Source organism: Telopea speciosissima, chromosome 9, assembly GCF_018873765.1.
Source record: "Telopea speciosissima isolate NSW1024214 ecotype Mountain lineage chromosome 9, Tspe_v1, whole genome shotgun sequence".
Lineage (NCBI taxonomy): Eukaryota > Viridiplantae > Streptophyta > Magnoliopsida > Proteales > Proteaceae > Telopea > Telopea speciosissima.
In genome coordinates, this window is record NC_057924.1 from 42,619,088 (window position 1) to 42,630,891 (window position 11,804).

At 39.1% G+C, this 11,804-nt stretch overlaps 1 protein-coding gene across 1 annotated transcript; it reads right to left on the minus strand.

The window, feature by feature from the left end:
- Nucleotides 1-272: 272 nt before the first annotated feature.
- On the minus strand, nt 273-656 carry LOC122638924. Its single transcript, XM_043831775.1, has one exon. It carries the CDS (start codon nt 654-656, stop codon nt 273-275), a length of 384 nt encoding a protein of 127 aa, XP_043687710.1.
- Between the last annotated feature and the right edge of the window lie 11,148 nt (nt 657-11,804).

An 11,804-nucleotide genomic window follows, 5' to 3' on the forward strand; every position in this document is an offset into this window, starting at 1 on the left:
ATTAATCATATAGCATAATTACTATAATATCCCTGAGATGAAATTACTATTTTACCCATAAGGTTGAGACTCAGGGTTTCTGAAATCTGGGGTTAAACAGAAGTTCCAACTTTTCGGTTACGATCCTGGACCTGTGGTTATGGACCCACATACTCCTAGATTAACAGAGTAGAAAAAGACAAAATTATTAACGGTGTTCTGAAACTGCAACTTTAGGAAAGAGTAGAAAATTAAAGTGTACCTTAGTTTGTAAATATCTCAGGGTATTTAACTCACATATCTTCCTCCCGTTCCCAAGGTGCTTCTTCAATGGCATGGTTTCTCCAAAGCACCTTGACTAGGGGTGTCGATCGCTTATGAAGCACTTGATCCTTCCGGTCTAAAATCCGAACAGGCTTCTCTTCATAGGTCATGTCCACCTTTAGGTCGAGTGGTTCGTAGTTCAGTGTGTATGAAGGATCATGAACATATTTCTTCAGCATTGATACATGGAAGGTGTTGTGGATGTTCTTCATGGCAGGTGGGAGAGCCAGCCTATAAGCCAAGTTACCGACTCTCTCTAGAATCTCAAACAGTCCAATGTACCTAGGGCTTAACATTCCCTTCTTTCCAAACCTCATCACACCTTTCATGGGTGCCACAAGAAGAAACATCATGTCACCTTTATCAAATTCAAGGTCCGTCCTCCTTTATCAAATTCACGAATCAGGGTTATCTTCTCACAGGTTTTCTGAATTATTTCTGGTCCCAGTATGCTCCGTTCACCTACTTCATCCCAATACAAGGGTGACCTATATTTCCTGTTGTAGAGTGCCTCATATGGTGCCATATCAATTGTAGCCTAGTAATTGTTATTATAGGCAAACTCTGCTAATGGTAGATATCATTCCTAGCTTCCATGTAGATCTAGTGCACATGCCCTCAACATATCCTCGAGAATCTGGATAGTCCTCTCAGATTGCCCATCTGTCTGAGGGTGATAAGCGGTACTAAAACTCAGTTTCGTGCCCTTAGCTTTCTGCAGACTCTGCCAAAATCTGGAAGTAAATCGGGAAACCCTATCTGACACGATGGATACCGGTATGTCGTGCAATCTAACGATCGCACCAATGTAAAGTTGGGCAAACTTGTCCATGTCATAAGTCATCCGAACTGGTAGAAAGTGAGCTGACTCGGTCAGTCTGTCAACTATATCCCATATCGTTTCATGACCTTTACATGTCCTCGGAAGTCCTATAACAAAATCCATGGTAATGTGCTCCCATTTCCATTCTGGAATAGATAGTTGTTCCAACAACCCATATGACCTCTGATGTTCTGCCTTAACTTGTTGGCAAGTTAGGCATTTCTCTACATAGTAAGCAATTTCTCTCTTCATGTTGTTCCACCAGTACGTGGTCTTTAAGTCTTAGTACATCTTGGTACTTCTAGGATGAACTATAAAGGGCATACTATGGGCCTCATCTAAAATTTCTTGCTTTAAGTCGGGTTTGTCTGGCACATAAATCCGGTCACCAAATCTAAGAGTTCCATCTTTCTTGATTACATAATCCATCCTCTTTCCATCTTGAACTTCCGTCCTGATTTTCTCTAGGCACGGGTCTTCACTTTGGGCAGATTTTATTTTCTCTATCAAAGATGGTTGTACTGTCAAGTTGGATAGCATGGCTGAAACAGCTCCTACTATTACTGTGAAACCCCAGATTTCAGAAACCTGAGTCTCAACCTTATGGGTAAAATAGTAATTTCATCCCAGGGGTATTATGGTAATTATGCTATATGATTAATTAGAATTTATTATTTATCATTAAATGTGTTTTGATGCAAAAAGTAACGTTTTCTAAAATTTTAGGTTTTTATGTACATACATGTAGTCATAGCAATTCAGTGTGTAGTTGCTTTGTTTGTGGGAGGTACTAGGTTCAATTCTTGTGTGGAACACATTAAGAATAATTTTTGTTTATTTTACAATTATAATCAAATTGAGGTAAATTCAATTTAGAAGGGGAAAAGGTCGACCAGCTTGGTGGAAGGAGCCTCTTATGGGCCCCACCTTGAGATTTTGTGACTTGATGCAAAAAATTAATAATAAACAATGATGATAATTACATAATAAAAAAAAAATGAGGAGAGAGTAGACTATACGGCGGATTACTTGGAAGAAAGCAAGTCCAATTGGGAGATTTAGGGAAATTAGAGATAGTTTGAGATAAAATAGGAACAACCGAGAGGGAAGGAAAGAGGGTCATCGCGAATAAGAAGGAAAATACAAATAAATAAATAAATAAATAAAAGAAACTTGACTCACAAAAGGAAACAAATCTTCATAAGAGATAAGAAGAGAGAGGGAGAGAGATAGTGAGTTAGAGATAAGAGAGAGAGTGAGTTGGAGATAAACAAGAAAGAGGAAAGGAGTAGCTGTTTAAGAGGTGATAGAAATATAAGGGTGGACTCCAAGAAAACCCCAAACCTAGATCGTGGGCGTAAGGAAAGAAAAGAAAAGAAGAAGGAGAGAAAGAGAAGAAGGATAGAAGAAGTGAAAGCTTAGAGAGTTCAAGTAATTTTGGCGTTGCACAAAAAAAGAGTAAGTTCTTCTAAGCCTAATTTAATTTTTGCCTAGGGTAAGAGATAATATACCTAGATTAATTTTATAAGATCGTATTATAAGACCTTGTATTGCATCTTTAGCAAGGATGATAATCTTTAGGAGACTGTGATTCTTGGTATTTTCTGCACAGATTTTTCTGTGCACCATTTTTGTAAAAATCAGATTTTTTAAACGGATTAGGACTAGGATTTTACATTTATATGGCTACAAAATAGACTGATAGACCTTCCTATGCATGTATTTTAAGACCCTAATCCATTCTGGAAGTGCATGTATTTTGGGTATTACATTGGGGTTAATGTAATTCTGTCCAGGACACTTGTCTATCCTTGTGACTAACTTTCGGGTTACCTATGGGCCAAATCTGAAGATGACCCCTTCTGATGAAACGTGGCCCTATAAGTCTAGTTTTACCTATAAAAAGATCTGATTGAATTGATTTTTTGAAGATGGACAAATTATATTGGTACTGCTCTACAGTGGTAGATTACCATTCTGCCCCTAGACCATATTCTCCGAATGATGCATCGGGACTTGGACCTGAAGCCCAGTGCAAGGCCTAGAGAATACCAAGTGATGATGAACTGTACACCGAGTCAAACCAGTGAGCCTAGATCAACCCTAGGACATCCAAAAATAGTTTGGATTATTAAGTGACATATTTCTGATTTATATTTAGGGTTTGATCCCGTGCTCGAGGTATACTGCCAGACCGCAGTCGGAACTGAAACAATAGCTGATCTCGTAGAACCAAATCCAGGTGAGTGAAATGTTATCGTGTATGTACGTGTAACATTATTATTAATATGCCGGCAATTGATTCTATAACTATAATGCTGTGTTACTTAATCAAATTAAATTTCATAATTATTTCACATCGTGTGACTGTTAATCAACTCTGTTTGAATATTTCATGATGATTGTGAATGATAGACAAGATGTCGTAGCCAGCTTGGAAATGAGGCCTGTGGTAGCCCGTAGAATGGGATACGGTTGACACTGTCTGACTCATACGATGCCATATAGACATGGGGCTAGAGATTCATCACCCGTGCTACATACCCTTGCCAATAGGGGTAAGGTGTTGGATGCCTGTGAGGGCTACCATAAAATCTTGGCCGAATACGCCGGGAAGCCTCAAGCTATATGCTTGGGAAGCACCGAATGGTGAATTATGGCTATATGCCAAACTGAGTAAATCCTCGAGCTACATGCCGGGAAGCACCGAAAGGGTGAATTATGATATTGAGTTGGTTACCTCACAGGTTTAATCACAGAGGACTGGTCGGGCTGACCAAGGGTATGTACGCCAGAGCTGACTGGTCCTCTCTGACAACTCAATGGATGTATCACGGGAAGGGGTTTCAAGCCTGCACCAGGGATACAAGTATTGGGGATTGTAGTAGCACTAACCTGCCTTAGTTGTATTGATAGGTGGCTAATAAATAATTGGGCTTGCATAACATGTAGGTTCATGTGGAATGTGGTTGCATATGAATGTATGATGATATGTTTTACTCACAGGCTCAGTGGGGCTCACACTCTGTTATATATGTTTTTTCTATTAGATGATTTTACAGGTGGATGCCGTTGTGGCGTGGAGGCTCATTTCACGGAGGAGAGCCTTGGTGGTTATCATGATATTGGTATGGACCCCAACAGAGGTCGTGCCGATGATGCGAGCATTCTTAGTGGTTATTAATGAAGACCCATGATGGGTGTTCTTGATGCTTTTTGTCTTGGGGACTCCTTTTTTATTTTTGTTAGGAGTTTATCCCCGTTCTTGTTTCTTGTTTTAGCTTCTTCCTTTCTTTTTGGGGTTGAATTATCTCACCCTGTACATATTTACTTTTATTTCCTCTTATGTATATGTCAGATCTTACTGTTCGGTTTGTGGGTTGTATGGGGCAGATGAACAACTTTACTTATATATATATATATCACAATCATTTCCCATATCGCTACGCTTTCTCTTTCTTCCTTTATAATTGTAGAATATCTGCAGCACTCTAATTTTACTTGTGGTAATGTTATGGATGTGTGTCCATGGGTGTCTTAACTGCTTCTAGATCCGTGGGATTTGGCGGATTGTCGTTATGTAATTCGGGTCACCTACCTAATCCTCCCAGGGGGTAGTTTGGGGTGTGACATGATCGATTGGAAATCGTTTTATGCTTTATAGGGCTTGTCTTGGGCCCTTTACTTTATATTTTGTAATTATTTTCCCCCCTTAATAGACATGATCTTTTAGCAAAAAAAAAGAAGAATGAAGAGAGAAGACCAATTATTGTAGAATAGGACATTACATCACTTGCATAGCATATGCATTAACACATTTACTCTTAAGCCTAGATAGACCTTAGAAGATGCCTAAAGTCCCATTACATTGACATAAATATGTAGGAGGACCTGTGGCTAAGGAGCCAAATCAGATCAAGTCGATTAACAGCCGGATTGATCGGTTGTCCAACCAGTCCAAAAATGTCCGACAAGTATCAAACTGGTTGCTCAAGCCATTTCCCCAATGACAATAATTTGGCCAATAGCTAGTTAATCTTTCAGATCGATTCTTCCAAGTGTTCGACTGGTTGACTAAAAATATGAATGTTAAACATTTTCTTCCATCAAACTTTAGGGCAATAAAGAATCTATAAAGACAAACTTTGTACCTTTCCATGACCATCAACTACCATTCAACCAAGATTACTTTTGTTATGAAATCAAATAATACTCCAAGTACATTTTGTCTTTGAGTTCAAGCTTCTATTTCATGCTTTCCCTCAAGTGAATTCAAGCATTCAAGTCTCAACACTCTCTCAAAGCTACACCATCAAGAGGAGGGAACAATGAGCATTCATTGTGCATTCAACTCATAACATTTTGTACATTTACAAGGAGTACCTGTCACACTCCTTGTTAGCTAAAATCACATATTTATTATTGTAATTGCTTTTGCTTTGAGTTGTGCAAACACTTGTATAGAGCCTTATTGCATTGCATTGTTCTAGATTGTACTTAGACTTATGCAAGGATCCTCTTATCCTCAAAAAATTAGGATTTTCTTTTCCTTAAAAGAGTGAAAATGATCCTTTTATCATTAAAAAGATTTGAAAAAGTACAATTTCCCCACCTATTCTATTGAAAGGAATATACAAATAGAATTCTCTTAAGTATTAAGTGACGTAGATGTAGACTTTTGGAGTCAAACCACTATAAATCTTGTGCGTATATTATTTTGTGATTATTGTAAATTACTTATCATTAAATTCTTGTATCATATAAGAAATTTACCTACTTGAGTAATTAATCGAAAAAGACACAGAATCCACTAGTAATAAGCTATTTACCATTCACAAAAGAAAAACCTATTCACCCCCTCTAAGTTATTTCATAATTAGTATCAGAGAAGGAGCTAATATTTGAGATAATTTGCATCTCATTCTAAGAGTTAAAGATCCACGATATCATCATCTTCATCCAACCAACTAGGAAGACTTAATGTTTCTAGGGCACCATTGTTCAATAGTGAAAAATTTTGCATATTAGAAAATTAGAATTAGAAACTTCACATATGCACATGACTTAGATGTTTGTCATGCAATTGAAAAATGACCTTATGTATTTACTAAAGATATATAGGGTAAGAAAGTACCAAAGAGATCGAGGACTTAACCACCCCTGAAAAGGAGAAAGTCCAATACATTTTTAAAGCCATCACTTTCTGGCAATATACCTTAAGTGAGAATGAATTTAATAAAATTGATATGTGTGCCACGGCTAAAGAAATTTGGGACACACTTATGGTTACCTATGAAGGAATCTCATAATTAAAAGAATTAAAAATTGACAAACTTGTGCATGAATATATTTTTGTCCTAAAAAGGTCATTTGTATTGAGAAAAAATCATAAAATATAGGAATGGCTACTAAAAGCCAGACTCTACAAGAGAAGCCATAATTAAAACCCCACCTTCGTCACTGCCATCAACAAGGAGTTAAAAAACTGTCAAAAGAGATAAAAGTAAAATCAAGAGGAAAATAAAAGAAACCTCGGTCTACATTGACCATCCATCATAAGGTCATCAAGAAACAAAGGAGGAAGGGGCACCATCAGCGAAAAGTCTTGGAGTCTAGCTGCTGATTTTGCCAAGAAGTCCGCTATGGGGTTTGCTTCATGGTAATAGTGAGAAATTATCCACTAAATTGAATCTAGGAAGTCTAGGAGACCACACCAATGTTGCCAAATGAACCAAGGGACCTTCTTACGGCACACCAGAAGCGACTCCGCGACAAAGTCACACTCAATCCATAGGTTAGACAAATTTCTCTTTGGGATGAATCAAAATATATTAGCGATGCATGTAGAATCGTTACCCCCAAAAAATAAAAGGGTAAAGAACATGGAAGGATACAAGGAGAAAGTTCCACAACAAAGCAATAGGCTAACTGATAACCTAATCAAGTTGAAGGGAAACCACACAAATTGAAACAAAGGGCATACTTAGACCCAAACAACCAATCACCTATATATGAAGTTGACTTTATTCCCATTAGGATTATAGGGAGGAATGGGGGGAATCATCCAGCTCCCACTTGGATCCTTAGAAGCTAAAGAGAGACTCTACCATTCTAAAAAGGCACCATTAGATCCAAAAACTCCCCTACCATTGACGTCAAGAGCACTATCATCTGTATTAGGTGAGTGGTCACCACATCCCCATTCAGATGAGTCAACAAAACTTGCAATGGAACTCCCAACACAACCATCTCAACATCCATCGATTTATGGCCATTAAGATCAATATAGATGTTGCCTCCTTCCATTAACCCATCTTTATCCACCAAGATGTCTGAAGTGGGGTGAACAAATATAGGAGCTATATGACATAGGGTTCTCCACCCTACTCCTAGGATTGATATTTGGATGAGGGAAACTCAGTGTTGATCCCAACTCCTGTTGCTCAGATCAAGACTCTAAAGCAGATGAGTCCAGCTAACCATCCTCATGAAGGGATTGAAGAATGGAAAAACTATTAACAGCCAAAATTGGTTGACTTTTAGGAACTCGAATTCCACCTGTGTAAGTCTGAATATGAGTAGGGAAACTATCGAGCCCCTCCTCTACTTGTACTTCAGTCTGCAAGAGTTTCAACTGAAGGGAGGTAGTATTACAACAACAACAAACTTAATGGTGTAGACCCTGAATTTTGTCAACCCCCCAACGATGATGACAACTAAACATGAATTGATAAACTTTCTCTCTCAGGAAGAGCTAGACCCCTTAACCAAACCCACTATGACCCTGATAAGGTTCAAATAAGTGTTTTTTAAATGCAAAATGTTTGATGCTAGCCATGGGTGCAAGAGCATTAATCAAAATGGTTGTCGGGAATTTCCTCGGCACCGAATTAGGGTTTATCTTCGCTCTCAAAATTAAAATATTTTTGACCAAATCTTGGACAAAATTTTGCACCATTGTATAGTTCTTGAGAAAACAATTTTGATGGTATATTACACATCAATTTCCAACACCCGAGTGTGAAACTGTGCCCAACATAGGAAAAACGAGCATTTTTTTACCAAACTAGGCCCAACTAGGCCTAAGTTGGTTTCCTTGGATAGGTGGAAAGTTCCACAGATCTGTGGAAGGGGTGAGTCATTCCCCACATGGGAAATAACTCACCGCCTCTCTTTGCCTATAAAAGGGGGGGGGGGAGGGTTCTCTCTCTCTCTCTCCTCTATATAGAATTTTAATGGGATTTTCACCCAAATCCACTTTTTCCACCCCTTACCCAAATTTTCACTTTTGACAGAGAAATTTTCTCTCTAAAATTGGTTTTGGAGATTTTCTCTCTGCTAGCTTTGCTTAGCCTCGTTACCCTGTCTGAATAATCTCGACACGATCTGATCCCCCTCTTTATGCGAAAAGTCCCTCAATAAGTCCCTCGATGTCCCGAATCCACAAAAGTGGGATCACTTTATCTTGGTTCTAGAAGTGCGTACGAGATCCACTTCTAAACCTATGCTACATAGGAGGAATAATCCTTCAAGTGAGAGAGAAGTAGTGTATTCCCCTCCACCTGAGCCAGGGTACTGTCTGATTCCTAATGAAGTTCTGCTGATATGCCAAAGCTCTATTGGAATTCCAACAAAATCCTCTTGATACTTTGAAGGTCTATTCGAGTGCTGTCGGCAAAAGTTAGGCTGATAAGCTGGGGTTCTGCTTTAATTTCATCTACAAATCATATAATAAAGCGGAAGCACCACCGAAATTCCTGTACAAAGGTTGAATCCAAGTATTTTCACCAACTATACATTTGGCACAATGTAATACATTAAAGTAACATACATTAGTGTACATATTAATATTAGTTAGGGTGTTTTATATGGTTTCATGCATATACATGTCCATTATACATCATAATTGCACATAAAATAATGATCTGACTGATGGATGTATGGCTATGCCTACCTTTAGCCATTAATTATTTTCTGAAATTTCCCGTGATGTGTACGTGCATTATTTTCACTAACGATTTGACTGACAGATGTATGGCTTAGCCTACCTGTCACACCCCAAACCACCCCCTGGGAGGATTAGGTAGGTGACCCGAATTGCACAGTAGCAATCTGCCAAACCCCAAGGATCTAGAAGTCGTTAATCAATTCACAAACACACACATCCACAATAATGAAAGATATAGATCATAGAGTGTTGTGGAAACTAATATTTACATTAATTATTAAAAACCAAAAAGAATATATACATAACCATCATTGTTCCAGTTCTCTCTCTCTCACATCAGCAGCAGTCCCAACCCTTTCCAACCAAGCTTTACGAAAGAATATAAACAGGGCAAGGCAACCTTAGCCCCAAAATAAAGCTACACAAAAGGGGACCCCTAACTACAACAAAAAAGAATCCCACGGTCAGAAGTAGAGTCATCTACCCACCCATCACGGGCCCTTATCAACTATCACAGAAAAGACTTGCACCAGAGGTATGACCTCTGTCCGGGTCCACACCAACACAGTTATAATAACCATGGCCCGTCTCCACGAGATGAGCCTCCCCGCCATTGAAACATCCACATGTAGGATCATCTAATAAAAGCATATACAAGAGAGTGTGAGCTCCACCGAGCCCGTGAATGAAACATAACCATGCATGCACATGCAAGCATAACCAAATGAGTCCTACATGAAATGCAGTTCATTTTATTTATTAGCCACCTAACATCACAACTAAGGAAGATAAAAGTGCTACTACAATCCCCAATACATGTATCCCAAGTGTGGGTTTTTAACCCCTTCCCGCGATACACCCATTGAGTTGTCAGAGAGGACCAATCAGATCCCACATCAATCACCAAGGTCAGCCAGACTAGCCCTCTGGGATTAATCTGTGAGGCACCCATCATCATTTCATTATACCATAGTCCTTTTGCTGGCTTTCAGCCACATAATCGTCTTTTCGGTGTAAAACATTTCTATTTTTTTTTTCTCTTTCCTTTCCTTTCTCTCTTTCATATAGGTACTCTCACAGACATCCAACACCTTAACCCTTGTTGGCAAGGGTTCATAGCACTGGTGATGATACTCTAGCCCAATGCATTCTATATAGTATAGTATGAGTCGGGTGGTGTCAACCGCATTACATTCTACAGGCTACCATAGGCCTCATTTCCAAGTCGACTATGACATCTACTCTAGCAGTTCACATACAAGCATCATTGAGCATTCTCATTATCCATTAATCAAGTATTCAGTATTTAACATAATATAAAGCAATTGAAATAAAGGAATAGAGTAAATAACATTATTGTAATTGTCATGACTCGTTAGTCATATTACATTTACACACACAGTATAATTTCACTCACCTTGTTCTAGTCCTGCTTGCTCAGCAGTCAGCTCGGTCCTGGCCAGTATCTGATACTGCACCTCGAGCTTGGGGTCAAAACCTAGTTAACCAGATCATTAAAGTGTGTCAAACAAAGTTTAGAATTTTATTAGTGTCCTAGAGTTGATCTAGGTTTAATTGGACTGACTCTGCATATATATAGGTATTACCTAGAATTTTCTGGGTCTTGCACTGGGCTTTTGGGTCCATCTCCCGGTACATCATCCAGAGATACATGGTACACCTATCTTAGTATTTTCACAGCATAGACTACCTATGCATGGCCCCACCAACCTCATAACCCAGTGCAAGGGTTCATAGCCTAAGTGGGACTAGGTCTTTGCATGGTTTTCTGGCCCTGTATGGCCCACTTGAGCATCCGAGGTATGGATGACAGCAAGGACCAATGGAGAAGGGTATTTTAGTCATTTTCATCCTCCCCATGCTGTTTTAGGCCTATTGGTGAAGGTCCAAAAAGCATAATTCACATCTGAGCTCAAATAGCAATTCTGGGCGTTTCATTGGGCGTTTGGGTCAATCGCCCAGTGCATCGCCTAAAGCCTGTTTAACACGAGATTCAGCTTAGTTTCTTGGATTTTGCTATAGGCCTGGCTGTGATTTCGATCAGGGAAGTTAGTAGGATGTTCATGAACCTAACATAGAGTTAAATGGATTGGTCCTAATGGATTCAAGGTTAGGTTACTAATTTGGAAGCTGGGGTGAGCTCCGACAGCATAGAGAATGACTATCATGGCTGAGCTCAAACTTTGGATCCAGCCTTGGCTGCATATAAGGCATAAATTACATGTATTTACTCAAAACAAGTCTGGTCTTATGCTAAGGCATGGAGAAATCCCTTTACATGCAGAGATCCATGCCCATACAGTATGATCTGGATCCAAGCCTGCAGTGCAGCTCATCTCAGAGACTGACTTTGATCTCTATTGTAGTACCAACATCAGATCAGCTCATTAAATGGTTAGATCTTGCATGTAATGCTCATGCATGCAAGATCCAGAGCTTTCCTAGGCATTCAGGTGGTGCTCTGAGCACTACTTGTAATACCCTGATTTTGGACGAGGGGTAATTTGGTCTTTTTATCTAATGCAGGATTAGGAAAAGCCAAAGTGTAGGAACTTGGACTAGCTAGAGGTGCACACATGCGTGCATGGTAAGTAGTGTGCCCTAGTGTAACAGTCTCATTTTGAGTTTATTCCTTGCCTAAGCGTAGAATTAGGGTTTTATTTATAACATATATAATTTGATTTGAAAAATAATTCGTAGTTAGTAACT

Bases quoted from the DNA above. Each gene is read 5' to 3' on its own strand.
- LOC122638924 (XM_043831775.1), bottom strand. From the start codon at position 656: ATGATGTTTCTTCTTGTGGCACCCATGAAAGGTGTGATGAGGTTTGGA.